Below are 17063 nucleotides of genomic sequence, written 5' to 3' on the forward strand. Positions count from 1 at the left end.
TGTAAAACCTAAATGGTGTGGGAGCTGCTAGGCCCTTACCATTATAACAAACCTTGGCAAAAGCAAAAATTGTGTTTGGTCTCAAAAAGCACACACTGCCACAGTAGTTACTGGCACTGAACAAAACTACTTTGTGAGCCAAATGCTCCTTGTGAAAGAGCAGAATGATGTCACTCACAGTGAAGCCAGCCAATACAGTGAGAGAGAGAGAGACAGAATTTAATAAACACAAAAGGTCACGGTCAACGGCAGACCAAATTAGAGGCCCAATTATTAACCTCTTCAGCGCGGCGCGGATTTCCGCGCCACGCTGAAGATTCCGTGCGCGGGCGGGGCCATGACGGAACGGTTCCGTCATAAGCACAGCCCAACCGACGTGCATGACGGAACCGTTCCGTCATGCACGTCGAAGGGGTTAAAGAAAGTCTCAAAAGTGCACACATGGTATATGTCCTTGCATTAAGTGTAGCTATACGGCTTTCATGAAATCCCAAGAATTTACAGAAGTAGGACAAGAAATAGTAGTCCTAGAAAGTATTTGTGAACTACATTTTAGCATGAGCAAATATGCATATGCAGGTTTGCTCATGCGAAAATCTGAGTGTTTACAAGTTCACTTTCCCTTCAATCACTTTTTTCACAACTCTGAAAGAAGGTTTATGTCTGCCATTGTCAGGAGTAAATTGTCAACATTTCTCAGTATGGGAAAAGATTAGAGAGGAGTTGTTGAAAACCCTTAAAACATGCAAATTAGTAGGTTTGCACAGACGCATTAGAGCATTCTAACCCTGGAACTATTGCTTACCACTACCTTCAGCCCCAGTATGTAGATCTGCTGAAACGTAGCAACATAAGGGGATTGCAAGTATTCAAACACTACAATGGTATGAGTCCTGGCATAATCAGAGAGGCTATTTCAGAGCCCTTGTATAATGAGATTGCTGCCATAATTTGTTGCCGCACTACATGGCAGCAAAGGGACAAGTGGATTTTATTACAGGACAAGTAGATTTATGAAGCAACCTACCCCATGGACAAGTAGATATTTTATTAAATTCCACACCCCTGGGCATGGCCCTTTTCCGGGCCACTACTGGCCCCGGGGACCCCATCCCCCGGGGCCTGGCCTCCGTTGGGGACCGTAGGGGGGTCCACAATCCCCCCACGGCCCCGCCGGCACCCCGCCTCCGCGGGAGCCGGCATTGCTTTTCCACATGGGGAGCAGCTAACATGCTGCTCCCCATGTGGAAAAGCAATCTGCTTTGCTATTTGGAAGAAAGAGCAGGTTCCCCTGCTCTCTCTTCCAAATAGCAAAGCAGTTTGCAATGGCAGGGTGGGAGCCGCGAGGCTCCCGCCCTGCCATTGCAAACAGTAGTGTGGGGACCCCGGGACACTGCAGGAGCCGGCCCTGGGGGGTGGCGGTCCCCAGGTCCACGACAAGGCTCCAGGAGGGGGGCCGTGCGGCCCCCCTCCCACTTAAGTTAAAGCCCCGGGGGTGGTGGTCCCCGGGGCGTGTGGGGGGTCTCGAGCCCCACCACACAGGTTTTTTTTTTTTTTTAAACAAGCCCCGGGGGGTGGCGGTCCCCGGGGATGCGGGGGGGCCATGAGTCCCCCCGCATACATTAAATTAAAGCCACGGGAATTTAGTTTTATAAATTGAATAAAGAAATTACCCCCGGGACTAGACCTCCCCGGGGGCTAAATCAAAATGAAGCGCTTCCTTTTTTTTTTCATTAGCGGGATGCGCATCCCGCGATTTTAAAAAAAAAAAAATTTTTTTTTTGGCCTTCAGCGCGTGATCGGGAGGGTGCGCGCTTGGTTCGGGGAGGGTGCGCGCTTGGTTCGGGGAGGGTCCGCGGATACTCCCCGGCCATAGATATCACTAACTTTTTTACCCTAATTTTCTCAGGAACTACTGAACAGATTTACACCATTTAAACAAAAGGCACAAGTCCGAACTGAGGACTACCTCTTTGCCAAATTTGGTGTAATTCCGTTCAGCAGTTCGGGCTGTAGGTGCGACAACAGATCCTATGGGAAATTGCATGGGGAAAACGTGTTTTGGGACCCCCCTTTTTTCTCGGCCCCCGCTTGACGAATCACCACAAAACTTTCAGGATAGGAGCGGAGCGGAGCTGGCCAAAAGTTTGGAAACATTTGCGAAGATTCGTCAATCGGCGCCAACGTTATTCCAAATAGAATGTTGCGGATTTCCTATGGAAAATAGGTCCTAACTATAACTATCTACTGGCGACCGCCAGTAGATAATATATAATATATATATATATATATATATATATATATTGCCTGATACAGAAGGGCCTACTTATTGTGCGGATGTGTACATTGTGCAAGAGAAGAATGCTGTCACTCACAGTTAGGTAAGCCAATGGGTGAAGTGGGCTGACCTTCTGCCTCATACTGTATGTTGTGGTGGGTGGAAGTAAAATGATGAAATGACACTACAGCAGACCAATGCACAACGAGGGCTTACTGAAAGCCCCTAAAAATAAAAATGCAAAGATTTTATATTTTTATTAAAACAAAAAGTGTTGGATAACGCAAGATGTGAAAAGCAGTGATTCCTTTAAAAGAAATCCAAACCTGTTTTATCAAGATATCTAGTTCAAATACATCACTAGGCGGACTCTAATTAATGTGCAGTGGTTGATGCTTTATGCTTCGCTAAACATCAATCTAACTTTAGCTTTGCCCCTTAGTTGAATTTTAAACTTATGGAAAATTACTTTTTCCTATTGGGTTCTCTGAAGAACATACAAGGGTAGTAACTCTCTCAAAAAAGCATTAAATACAAAATCAACTAGAGATAAAGTGTTTCGATCTGAAGATACCCTCAGGAAAGTCTTGAAGGGTTGCAAAAATAATAACAATTACCATTACGCTTTCTTTTGGGTTTTCTGACCTCTATACCAACGCATAGGTTGAGACACCGGCAACAACTATTTCAATTCAATTCAATTCAATTTCTTTATTTTGATGGTTAAAAATCATCATAAAAAGTACATGTTATAAAAAACACAGCAACACATATGATTATATATTACATCAATATACAAATGACCATCGATCAAGCTGTTATAATTCATGCAAGAGGCGATATATTATACAAAATAAGTTAGTCTCTGGTGTTTCTTAATCTTACTTCCGCTTTCAAAAAGCTTATTACTGAACATAAAGTGTGCATGTCGTTTGCTCTTTGGAGGAACAACAGGGCTATTTTAGCATGACGAATATTTCCGTTTTTTAAAATTTCAACCTAGGAAAACGATAAAATGGGCATAATAATACAAAATGAAGGGTGTCCTGCGGAGACATGTTGTCGCAGCCGCAGGCACCCTTCTGCTCAATAGTTACAGTAAAACCAGACGGATAAGAGAAAATATTGTGCAACAAATTGAGCCTAAAACGACACATTAAAAACCTGTCCTGCTGGTTATGTATCAAGAAAAAATAAGGTTCCATACCCACTGCCTCTTTAACTAGGGAGTGCGCTACAACTGAACGTTTTGTTGCAAAAGCTTTAGTCTCCCTAAGCATCTCCAATTTATCAAGCAACAGTCTTTTAATTTGTAATTTGCTATTCCTTGAGATTAAAGCAGGGGTACTAAAGAGGGTGTGCTGGCCTACAGACTCTAAAGTTGTTTTGACATATTTCAGCCAAGGGATTAGCATCCCTTTGTCCCTTTGTATACAGTCAGTAAGAATTTCTTTACTTAGTACAACTAAGTTGAACCCAACAAGTGAATTATTTACTTTACAACTCAAACAACCAGAAGTTCTTCTTTTAAATAGATTCTGTCTCAAAGGTGTGTTTAGAAATTATAATTTCATTTGGTGTAATGAAAAGAATAAATATTAGGGGCCAAATATACGATCCTAAATTGTGGTAGAAAACGGGCAATTGGCCCGTTTGCGACCGCAATTTAAGGCATGGCCATGCACAAACCACATTTTACGAATCAGTAAGTTTTACAGATTCGCAAAATGAGGTTTGCGACTCCCTATTAGGAAGGGGCATGCCAAGGGCATCGCTACCTAATAGGGACTTGTATTCGTATGTATGAATGTTTTGCGACCGCAGGAAAACAGGCTGCATTTTTTTTTTAAACTGCTTTATTTAAAAGCAGTTACAGACATGGTGGTCTGCTGACTCCAGCAGGCCATCATCCCTGTGAGTGCTAGCCATTTCTAATGGGGTCGCAAATTGCACCTGCCTCATTAATATTGATGAGGCGTGCAATTTGCGACCCCATTAGGAATTGCAAACAGTGTCTGAGACACAGTTGTACATCCCAATTTGCGAGTCGCAAATGCGATGCAATTTGTGACTTGCAAATTGGTGTGTTGTACATCTGGCTCTGGGTGTTTTGTTCTATAGGTCAGTCAACTGTGCCTTAAAATATATCTAACAATATCTTTTGGGAAAAATTGATTCTTTAATTAGTACATATTCGCCATTATAGCTTTCTGGGTGGGGTAGACGGGATTCTATTAAAATAAAAATGTCACCAATAATACTGTACTTTCTTTTAGTGTTACCTGTTAATGTACCAGAATCCCTCTTTATGAAAATCTATATTTTATTATGATCATGTTATGGAAAAATAAATATAAATCAGAATACTTCTTAATAAAAATAAATTACTCAAGGAAATAGTAGGGTTTAAATTCCTTAATTTTGGCTTGTTATCAGGAAGCTTTTGTCCTCAGACAGTTCTGGCTTTGGTTACATGATTCATCTTTTATGATTCCAAATTTAGGTGGAGTTAGAGAGAGCCTTCATTGCCTCAGTTTTTTTTTCGGATTTTATTTGTATTTCAGAAAAACCTATTTCTTTAGCTTTGCCTATTGTGAAAATTATCTGTCTATTGTTTCAACATTTTGGGCTACATTACGATGCCGGTTGGACGAGTGTCCAACCAGCATCGTGTCAGAAACAGGACCTTCCGTCAAGGAGTCGGTGGTCCCGTTTACCTAAATAGGATGAAACCGCCAACACGGTGGTCAGAAAGTGCATCGTTCCTATTGCAGCTTGTGCTGCGGGCTGCAACACAAGTGGCAATAGGAATTATGCACTTTTAAAACATCCATGCACCATGTGGCAGGATGCATGGACGTTTGGGGGGGCCCACAGGTGCCCCCAGGCATCATAGCGGAGGCCGCAGGTGGAATGTGGGCCCTGCTATGGGCCCCCAAAGTCTGTTTCCGACAGCCTTTTTAAGGCAGTTGTGCCACCATGGAAAGGCTGTGGGAAACGTTCATTGTACTGCCCATGGTGTTGCCTGCTCCATTTTGGGGATTACGATCTGCCCTCCACCCAGACGGGCTCCTTTAGCCTGTCAGTGGCAGAGTGGATTCCCCTGCAGGCATCAGTCAGACGGCCCGTGTCCTCATTCGCTGGTCGGACTGATACCTCAGATGTCGGGGAGAATACCACCTACGAGCTGGCTGCTGGCTTTCCGCCCGACATCATATTATGGGCCCTTTATTAATATTGACAAAACTGCTGTGAAAAATATAGTTGAAGCATCACTTATTTAGTACATTCAGAACTGTCTTTTTAGAAAAGCTGTGTAGAAAGAGGTATTTTTTGTGTCAAGCTTATGCTAATGATGAATGGCTTTCTTTTTCCTCAACCACAGAACAAGTATAACTTACCAAAATTATTAGAAAGTATTTCCAATTCAGAGTATCCTTAAATTATGTAATTTTAATTTGCCACATAAAGCTACAGGAATATATTAGTTTATGAATGTTGATAATGTTGTAATTGTTAGGTGATGAATATTGACTGAATGGAGATTGGTGTTAAAAAATCTTCTCCACTATTAATTTAGAATAACACACGGACAAAGATTATGTCTACCTCACGGGCTGTCAACGTTACTCAAACTTTATATTTTCTATATAATCAAATATTTTTATTACGATTTCCATAAAAAATTGAATACTCGAATGTCTACTTCTTGTTGGTCATACTCATTTTCTCTTAGTTCTTTTACACATATATTATTTGAGAATAGTTTAATTCAATTGATGGCGCAGGTAGAGCAAAATTGTGTATACCTCCTCTATTTTGCATGAGAAAACGAATTATATAACCTATTAATTATAATTTACTAACGGAATGCAGTGTGAGATTAATTCAACCAAATGCAAACACCAAATACACGTGGGAAAACGCTATTTGCATGGCTAAATAACTCTAATAACTAAAATCTGTACGCATATTAATATTAGTACATGTGGTAATAGCAATCGCATGATTTATGTTGCTTTTGTGATGTTTGCATCATCGTGGAAGACCGTAAAGGTACATATAATTGCTTTAAATGTCGCTATATGCTAGGAAAATACTAATACAGAAAGGGATTAGTGAGGGTTTAACATTAGAATCTTCATTTCTTTATACTAATTATTCTTTTGTGTTTGTTTTGCTTAAAGATAGCATTTGGGTCTACTACAAAATGGAGTCGAAAAACGAGTTCAGAAGTGGCCACCGTCTCGTGAGCGCGATGTCTACTGCACAGACGGGTGGCTCCGTGAAGTTCTTGACAACCCCTGTGCACCATGTCCTCTGTCAAGGATAGGATCTTAGTGGACGGCCAAAACCCAGTCGGGTGAAAACTGGTTAAAATACAAGCAAACCTAAAAAAACAATGTATCATAAGGACTATGTCATCCACGGAGGTGAACCAGCAAAATCCATGAGAACTTGATGGAATAAAATCGGACGTTTTGGGTCAGCCAATCATAGACTTTCTCCGCCTAAAAATGTTTCATGTTAGCCCTAAATTTATTATAAAAAGAGTAGTAGGATAGGGAGGGGTTGGCATTCGGCGGTTACTATGACTGCAACACCCTCTTTAACCCCACAAGCGATGACAGATGCTTGCACGACTTCTGGTCCTTTGGCGATCTTTGGGACTGTGATGTGCTGAGCAAAGAACTTTTGGACCTTAAGCGTTGGCCTGCTTATTTGGACAATTTAACGGCTAATTCGATTATGCAGAGCCTAAAGAAATAGAGACAATCCAGATAGCCAGAATAGGTAAATATAATGTCCTGCGATTTGAATGGATTGATCTGGAAATTCTAAACTTTGAAGAAACAAATGCTAATATTAATTGAAACCAAAATTTAGATAAACAAATATTTGATTAACAGAAATTACGAGTTTGTGGTTTTTTGATGAAAAGAATATAGGATTCTGAGTCCTAAAAGGTGTTTTAGCTGGTTCTAAATCACCATCAACCAATCCAACTAATTGGTCCGTCGACCAAGTGGTGGAGTGCCTTGATGTTTAGGATCAGGAATCTATAGGTAGCGGATGTTGATATATATTTTTTAATATAACTTTTCCTCCCTAAGGTATTCCCCACATGTCCAGCTCGATATTATCATTACCTCCTGTGTGCAGACTCGTGAGTGGAGACGTGTGAGTGTTGGTGTTATGGGCCCCACCGATGACTGTATGTGTGAATGAGCTAGGGAGGATAGTTGTAAATTTGACCCATTCTCTCCGATCTCGCACTGGATCACAGTCTTTTAGGTAACAGGTTTAAGAAAAGATGAATATTATATTCCAAACCAAAATATTTTCAGTGGAGGCAATGCTGATGATTTTACACAACAGCATGTATTATGAAAATTAGAAAGGGCTTGCCTAACATTTTAAATAAAAAGAACTCAAGACTTCATGAAACAGTTGTTCAACAAAGTGGAGAATTGTTGTAAGGCATGAAGAATTTGGGAAACATGTAGGTGGATTCTGACTTTCATGAATATGAGGAATACCAGGCACACCCATAGTCTGTAACTTCACCCAATTTATTGAGGGCTATATAAGTGAGAAGCAATTACTGGTAAATATGATTAACATTATTTTGTGAGTTAAAAGATGTTATACTTTGTAAGGCATGTAGAAATCTGCTGCAAAGCTCAAGAAACCTTTGCACTACTGAAAGGCAAATCAACAGAATGTCCCAATCACCAGACCTCTTAGTTGTGAATCATCATAGTAAGGGTATCAGTGGTTCTGGGAACTTGATCCTGGGGGGCTACTTGTGTTCAATGAATTCCTCCCAGAGTCACTATGTCAAGGAATTCTATTGGGTTGTCACAGGAGCTGGAGATTTTTTTACCAAGTATGGTTTCAGTGTAACCACTGGGAAAAATAAATCATAAATATTTACAGGAATGTTCATTCAACTAGAAAGAGACAAGATATTTAGGATTCGAAATAGAGACATCACCTCACAAGTTTAACCGGGGAGTCGTTGCTGTATTGAATTAAAACATTTCATTAGGGCTGGATAGAATTTGCCAAGTTTCACTCTGCGATATACCACGACATTACTCAGCGAGATTCTGCTGAGGTCTGCCAATAGGCAGAACATATGCTGTCACGCTGGCTGTGCTGCAATTTAGCGCCAGTAACTCTCGCAGCACTGAAAAATCAGCTTGAACGGCACCATGCGGTGCGCAAAACAGTGCGGCTATTCGAGTTGATTTTTCTGCCGCTCAAGCAGCAAATTTACTTGTGCAGTGGCCCTCTGACCTCGACAAATCGCGACCACCCACATTGGAAAATAGCTGTAGGGGATGCAACATTTTGCTCAGGCGTGCATTCGCTGAGCCTCGCAGTAACACATTCCGCCATGTACTGATTTGCAGAATTTGGCCTGAACTCTGCTTTGCAAGAGTCGCCAAATTCCAAAAGTTCAGCGGGCAGACATACTACATTATATGAGGGAATTTGCCAAGAGAGAGTAATTTTTCAAAAATAAATTTATTGTTTGTAAAGTGTGTACATTATTTCATGGGTGGTGTCTAAATAGCAGGGCAACTGTTATGTAGGAAGCAAAACACACAAGCTCATGCACAGCAGTGCACAGTTTCTTCTCAGCCTTTGAGAACTATTTTCCTTTGCATTAGGCTCAGTGAGTTAGGCGCTCACCTCTGACAACGGCTGTGACCTGCTGTTTGTGAATCCTGCGAGGGAATATGTGCTTTGAAACCTTATGAGGAGTGTCATTAAATTACGTATCAGTACAAAACGAATGAAATGAGTGACTTGAAAAAAAAATTCTGTGCAGTATATACAGTATTGTGTTTCTCAGTAAATAAAAAGTTGGAATATTCATAGAGGAGTCATTGCCCTCACTGGATAGAGCTCGTAAAGAGACGGAATTCAAACTCTGCCTCACTAGGATAGTCTGTCGTGTTCACCTGCAGCAGCATCCCAATGCATTTAAGGACGGGCACTCATGTAAAATAACAATTGTAAAAATATCTGTGTTTTCTAAGCAGGCAAGATGGTAGAATCCTGGAGGGTGCCTGGCACTGGTGAAAAGCAGAAGCAGCCAGCAGAGGACGAATGGAGGGGGGATACAGTGATCAGCATAACTAGTGAAGTGTGAGGAGAATGCCCATTCACTGTTGGCGAAAATGCAGCTTCATGAACATTTTTATTTGCTAAAAAGTTCTGTTTTGGTTAGAGGTTGTTGTCACATTCTGCTGCACGTGCCCCCCCCCTCAAAAAACCTTGAGTAGCTGCAAATCACCCCTATATCTGATGCCCAGACTCTCTCGCCACAGCATCCATCATACAAAGGCACCTACATCCAGTGAATGTGGTTTACATGGCTCAACATTGTGCCACGCGGCCAGTCGCTAAGAAAAGTACAGTATGAAAGAAGAACCGTCTAACTGAGCAGTTATTTCCAGGTATACGTGGCGGGTAGAGGTAAACCCTCAGTGGGGGTTAGACACTCCGTCGCGCAAGAACCACACTCCACGCTGTTACTTGAAGTGTAAAAGGCCATTTTATTAGGACATGGTTGCAATCATTTAGACTTTATTCGACAGTACATAAATGCAATAAATATACTTTCCCCAACCCATACCGACTCATTCTCCTTTCATCCATTCTCAAAACCATCTCACCTGTTAGACTCTTCCCCCATTCACTCGGTGACCTCCTTCCTCTCCCCATCACTTGCCCTCCAAGCATCCTCAGTGTAATTTCCTTCATTGGTCATTGCTTCCCGCGCCCGCTATCAGTCACCTGTGTACCGTTCTCCCCTCCCGAGGGGTGGATCCGCCCGTATGTGACTACCCACCCCTCCAAAGAACCGTGACGCCTCTACTCTGCAACCCTGCCCTAAACTGGCACGCTCAGCCCAAAATCTATCCCAACCCTTCGCTTAATGTCTGTAGGGTGGGTGGGCGGATAAACTTTTCTCTCTCCCTCCCGGTGGTGCTCAGGTGTCAGGAAGAGGCCGGATCCTCCTCTCCTGACACCTATATACCCTCCCAACTCCCGCCCCTCTCCTTCCTATGATCCCACCCCCACCATGTCCTTCCGGTCGTTGCGCGAATTCCCCGGGGGAAGACTGGTCTGCGACCTTCACTTCCCCCGGGGCCCGCATCGCGCAAGAACCACACTCCACGCTGTTACTTGAAGTGTAAAAGGCCATTTTATTAGGACATGGTTGCAATCATTTAGACTTTATTCGACAGTACATAAATGCAATAAATATACTTTCCCCAACCCATACCGACTCATTCTCCTTTCATCCATTCTCAAAACCATCTCACCTGTTAGACTCTTCCCTCATTCACTCGGTGACCTCCTTCCTCTCCCCATCACTTGCCCTCCAAGCATCCTCAGTGTAATTTCCTTCATTGGTCATTGCTTCCCGCGCCCGCTATCAGTCACCTGTGTACCGTTCTCCCCTCCCGAGGGGTGGATCCGCCCGTATGTGACTACCCACCCCTCCAAAGTACCGCCAACCAGGGAAACCCCCGGAGGGCGGTTCCCTGCCCCACCCCCAGTTCTAGTGCGCCTTTCGCCTCCATCCAGTCTACCTTGCAGCACCCTGTGGATGACCCCCCCATCCCCTAAAACCTACATCTCGTACAACTTCCTCTCTCGCCGGGACACCCCAGACTGCGAAAGGCGCACCTATTCTCAGTAGGACCACCGGTCCCCCCAGGCTGCCATCCTAACGCTCCAGGCACCGGGTGGATGACCATCCACCCCTGAAAACTATGTCCTGCGGCAACAAGCAGCTTTTCCCACACAAACCCCGTCTGTGACAAAAATGTACCATCACAAACACCACCTGTCTTTCTTCCCTCCGTCTCTTTAACAGCGGACCATCTCCCTGTAATCCTGGTCCATCGCACCCCAAACTCCCTTCTTGGCAAGGCCCAGTCGGTGGATGACCATCCACCCGTACAGCCAGTATCCGTTGTAATCCAGTAACCTTCCAGGCCAATCCCCCATCCCTGAAGAGCGCCCCAGCCCCAAACAAGACCGCCTGTGCCTCGTCCAATAGTCCCATTACCTGCGGGCCTTTCCCCCGTAAGCATGTCCAACAGCCCTCAAAATCCATTCTCTGCAAGGCACCATCGGTGGCCTACCATCCACCCATAAAGCCAGTGCACTTTTCCAACAACGTACAATTCCAAGGCAATCCAGCCATGAAAAGTGCTCCATCCCAAACCAACCGTCCCCTCAAACAGTCCCCCTTACCTGTGAGCTAGGAGTTGTAAAGCATGTTTAACCGCCCCCAAAAAAAGTTCCTCCTCTGCAATGCACCATCGGTGGATGACCATCCACCCTTACTCCAGTGTCCCCTGTAACCAAGAAACATGTCCAGGAGCCTCCCCATCCATGAAAACGCCCCCCTCCCCAACCAGGCCACCAGTGTCCCCCAAACAGCCTCATTCACTGCAGCCTGACGCCTTGTAAGCATGCTAGACGTCCCCCAGAGACCCTTCATTGCAATGCTCAGCGCTTCCCCTAACCCGCTTCCCAAGTTCCTTTGCATTGAAACATATCCCTTGCCAAGCCTCTTGGAGTAAGCCAGACCTGCCCTGTTTCGAAGCACCTTCTCTCCAATGCCTGTGCTTGCAGTGGAGTCAGTTCCCATATCGTACGGCCCAGTCACGCCCCATTGGCCGCCACGCTCACCCTGAGTCAATTCCACCATTCACCCCACAATCATCAAACATCCCAAATGACTGCGTTCCCCCGCCAGCTGACATCCGTACACCCGCTATGACGCCTCTGTTGCTGCCCAACGTTCGGGAGAGTGTCCGCCTGTCCATGCGACCACACTGGATCCCAGGCCACTACCCCTACCTGCAGTAGAAAAAGAAGTATTAGTCCCGTAAGTATTATGTCCCTGTCCCTTCCATCCCCAATCTCTCCAAAACCCCCGCCCAAACCCTTCTGTTTCCTATAACGGCACCACACACCTTCCTATACTGCCATCTCCCCAATCTCCCACTCCCCCCCACCCCTGAACAGCCTTCCTGATGACACCTCTGTGCCCGCCCTCAGGCGTAAGATTCGTGCCTCCCCGTAAAGGAGCCACTACCCGTCGGCCCCAGTCTTCGAACGAAACCGAAATAGTCTGTAGCGCCGTTAAACTACCTTCCACCTTTGGCAACCCCAAGTCCCCAGCCATAGGCCTCCCTTCGCTTACCACCACGCACTGGTGCCTCATTCCCCCCCCCGCACTCCCCCTCACCACAGCCACAGCGCCCACGTCCGCTGCCCCACCGGTACCACGTCATCTCGTCTCCTGTGTCCTGCACTACCACACTCCCAGAGGCCCCCGACGAAATCGCCATAGTGTCAGTGGTGTCACGACACGACCACCGCGTGCTGGCTCCTCGCCCCCGACACGGAACACCTCTCCCCGATGTTTAAAGAAGAGTGCGACATTTACCACCTCCCGACACCGACAGCGTGTGCGGAGCTCGAACCCCTGTCCTGTGATATCCTCCGCAATTGTAGGCACAAGACTTACCAGTGAGACATAGGTCCTGGCCCCCCTACCTAAACTGCGCCCTGCAAGCCAGAATCCCTGCTTCCAAATGATTGCCAGCTACAACCCCGGTGACGATCCCCAAACGCGTCGTACAGTGCCCGAAAAACCCCCAACCCTGTCTGGTTCCCTCAAGCAGCGGCCCAAGCCTTCTCCGTCTCCTCCGCTACCCCTCCGGCGCACCCCCGCAGCCCCCTTTACTGCGACGCCTACCGAGCGGTGAATATCTTATCAAGTGGCCCACAAACTACCTCTACCAGTCCCACTCCCCATGCAAGTCCCTACCTGCAGAACACTGCCCTCGTCACGCCTCGCGACCCTCGCGCTCCAGATACTGAGGCCCCCAGGCCCCCGCCTACCCTGCATGTATCACCACCGAACTCCCCTGTTGCCCCCGCCGCGCGTCATTTGGGCCCCGGGTTCACCAGGCCCCCAGCATCGTCCCCACGTCAGTGAAGGACTACCATTGCATACACCGAGGAACGAGCACCCGGTGCCAACCAGGGAGTGATCCTAAGCTTCCAAGTACAACTCCGAAACATTAAATTCCCCATTCATTTACCTGAGCGCCTGCCCAGGACCTCCTCTCCCAGACCGGAGCTGCCATCCCCCGTCGAACTCCTTGCCCCCCGCTTCGTCTGCGGCCGCACTTGCCTGAAACAAACAACAGAATGGACTGGTTACCTGCACACACCCCCCCCCCTCCAGGGCACTCCCCCACTCCAAGGCCCCCATTGGCACCGTACCAATCTTTGCATGTATCACCACTGAACTCCCCCGCTGATCAGCTGTGCGTCATGTGGGCCCTGGGTTCCCCAGGCCTCCAGCATTGTCCCAACCTTATTGAAGGAAATACCATTGCATACACGTAGAAAATGAGCACCCGGTGACAACCAGGGCGTGGACACGGTATCGGCAACGTACGACCCCAACTTACACCCCCCAGTCATTTACCTGAGCGTCCGTCCAGGACCTCCACTTCCAGCCCGGAGCTCCTTGCCCCTGCGCCGTCTGAGGCCGCACTCGCCTGAAACAAACAACAGAATGGACTGGTTACCTGCCCCCCCCCCTCCAGGGCAATCCCCCACTCCCAAGGCCCCATTGGCGACGTACCAATCCTGGCATGTATCGCCACCGAACTCCCCGCCGACCAGCTGTACGTCATGTGGGCCCAGGGTTCCCCAGGCCTCCAGCATCGTCCCAACCTCATTGAAGGAAAGACCATTGCATAACTGAGAAATTGAGCACCCGGTGACAACCAGGGCGTGGACACGGTATCGGCAAAGCACGACACCAAGACTTAAACCCCCCCCAGTCCTTTACCTGAGCGTCCGTCCAGGACCTCCTCTTCCAGACCGGAGCTCCTTGCCCCTGCGCCGTCTGAGGCCGCACTCGCCTGAAACAAATAACACAGTGGACTGGTTACCTGCACTCCCCCCCCCCCTCCAAGGCAATCCCCCACTCCCAGGCCCCATTGGCAACGCATCACTCCTTGCGTGTATCACCCCCGAACTCCCCCGCCGACCAGCCGTGCGTCATGTGGGCCCAGGGTCTCCCAGGCCTCCAGCATTGACCCACCTTCTTGAAGGAAATACCAGTGCATAAAGTCAGAAATTGAGCACCCGGTGACAACCAGGGCGTGGACACAGTGTCGGCAAAGTACGACACCAAGACTTACAACTCCCCCCAGTCATGTACCTGAGCGTCCGTCCAGAACCTCCTTTTCCAGACCGGAGCTCCTTGCCCCCGCGCCGTCTGAGGCCGCACTCGCCTGAAACACATAACACAATGGACTGGTTACCTGCACCCCCCCCGCCCCTGGCAATCCCCCTCTCCAAGGCCCCATCGGAGACGCCTGTCGCTCCTTGCACTGGCCTAGACATTAGCACCCGGTGACAACCAGGGCGTGAACACCTAATCTGCACAGTATAACGCCAAGCCATCGAACATCTTGCCTATCGCACTGCATCCGGCACACCAACTCCTCTTCTGTCGCACACCGTCACAGTCTTCCATCTGCACCCCCAAACCCCAGCCATACCACCCATCACACCGCACATACTCGGAACTCGGTAGGATTCACAAGGTTGCGTCGCCCAATGCGCGAATCCCTCGAAGGAGGGCAGGCCGCCGCGGACCCCCCTACTGCTTCTGGCCAGCGTCTCGGAGCCATTGTGCGCTCCGCTGGCATCCCCCCCTGTCTGCCGACCTTGTGCGCCAATCCTGGATCCCCCCCCACCGGGTCGCCACAACCAGGTGGGCCCAAGCACCACCGGGCCTCATGCCGTGCTGGCAGTCCCTCGCCCCTGACCTAGCTACCCCTCGCAGCACGACCGACACCGACGGCAACCTGTCGCCTGCCCCCCCCCCCACCTCCCTCCTATGCCGAAACCTCCGAGTGGCCCCCAGTTCACCATGAACCAAATAAATGGCGCAGGTACAAGATTTGATGTGCCCATACCACCAGCTGGCAATGGATAAACGCATGTGTACTCTCCTGCCGGCTCCGCCCCCCCCCCACTAAACGATACCTGCATCCTCACAGAGCGTGAACCCGACCAGACGGCATTGGAGCGCTGTACACAGCTCCGTGTTTTCATCACACATGTATGCATGAGGGGTTAATCGATTTGCCCAAAAAACCGTTTGTAGATGTGAGCGCGGACTCAACCCGAAGGTATTGGAGCGCTGCCCATAGCTCCTCGCTGACAGTATCCATTCCGGCATGGGGGGGTGAAATAATTTGCCCAGACTCACAGCACGGACGCGAGCGCGAACTCGGCCCGAAAGCATCGGAACGCTCCACAGAGCTCCGTACGTCCATTCCAGCGTCCAGCATGGGGGGTTAAGCGAGAAGCCCAGAAACGAGAGAATGGAACGTGACCGCGAGGCTCCAACCCCGGTTCCCTGCAACCGATGCCGCACCGCAGCCGATCTCGCCGTCCCCGCTTCAAAAACCGCCCGCCGCCACTACAGGCCACAGCAGACACGCGCACTGTCTCCCAGCTCCCCCCCCCAACCCCCAGCAGGCGAAGGCAGCGTTTCCCAACCCCCGCCGACGAGCACGCGGCAGGGCTCCCGCTCCCCCTCCCGCTCAGAATGCCCCCCCCCCTACCTGCCGCTTCCACGTTGCCGGTGCTGGCCGCAGATATCTACTCCTCGCATGTGCACACCCCCATCCACGCGACACTCCAGGCCTGTGCCTGCTGGACACGCCCGGCCGCAAACGCCGCGCCCGGCCGATCGGACTCGCGGTCACCTTACCACGGTCAAGCCAGCCGCCGCGCCGCATATTCTCATAGGGGGCCTCGCCAAACTGAGACGCTCTCCCTAGCCCAGCCCGGACATTTCGCTAATCCTCCGACCATCAGCCGATCGACAAATCGGCCTCCGCTACACTTCCTCACAACAAACTTTTCTCTCTCCCTCCCGGTGGTGCTCAGGTGTCAGGAAGAGGCCGGATCCTCCTCTCCTGACACCTATATACCCTCCCAACTCCCGCCCCTCTCCTTCCTATGATCCCACCCCCACCATGTCCTTCCGGTCGTTGCGCGAATTCCCCGGGGGAAGACTGGTCTGCGACCTTCACTTCCCCCGGGGCCCGCAATGCACCTTTGCAGCGGTGCGCAGCCCGTAATGAAAAGTACAAATAAATCACTACTTACCGCGCCCAGTTGATGCTCTCCTCTCATTGGTGCGCGGAGCTCTCCCAGGAATCCTGATATCTGCATAAACAACATCCCCCGCCATGACAAGTGCTCAGAAGGACGAGTTCTCAGACTAGGACTGCGAAGCATCGAGTCTCGGCTCCTGGAGTCACAGAAACGAGCGGTTTAGTGCGCAGCTCTATGCTACAGGGGGCTAATGACACCAATGACGTAGATTCATGAAAACCATTCCACTTCCTCAGTGAATCCACTCACAACTGTGACTGACTCAGAGATGTAATTGATAGGTGCGAAGTGTGAAAACCTTGAAACCAGGGTAACGTTTCATTTCGTACTTTAGTTAATATTTTTAGTCAGGGGGCATCTCCATGTCGAATCGGAGCACTGTACACATTTCAAACACGGCCCTCACAATCGCACACTATAAAAGAATCAGTGGTAAAATTCATAAAAACTGATATTTGATGTAGACCAAATTAGTCTGTCCGTTTTTTATAAGGATGAGACATTTTAACAATATCAGAAATCT

The 17063-nt window shown here is 48.3% G+C and overlaps 1 protein-coding gene across 2 annotated transcripts in view; it reads right to left on the reverse strand.

Annotated features, from left to right (window-relative positions):
- Nucleotides 1-16744, reverse strand: part of LOC146813021 (killer cell lectin-like receptor subfamily B member 1B allele A) — a 667905-nt gene extending 651161 nt beyond the window's left edge. Inside the window, exon 1 of one of the 2 annotated variants that reach the window (XM_085614670.1) lies at nucleotides 16532-16744. In XM_085614670.1, the coding sequence (XP_085470796.1) occupies nucleotides 16532-16616 (85 nt within the window). In that variant the 5' untranslated portion in view covers nucleotides 16617-16744. The remainder of the gene's footprint in view (nucleotides 1-16531) is intronic. The other variant, XM_085614668.1, reaches the window with a different exon arrangement.
- Between the last annotated feature and the right edge of the window lie 319 nt (nucleotides 16745-17063).

Source organism: Triturus cristatus, chromosome 7, assembly GCF_964204655.1.
Source record: "Triturus cristatus chromosome 7, aTriCri1.1, whole genome shotgun sequence".
Taxonomy (NCBI): Eukaryota; Metazoa; Chordata; class Amphibia; order Caudata; family Salamandridae; genus Triturus; species Triturus cristatus.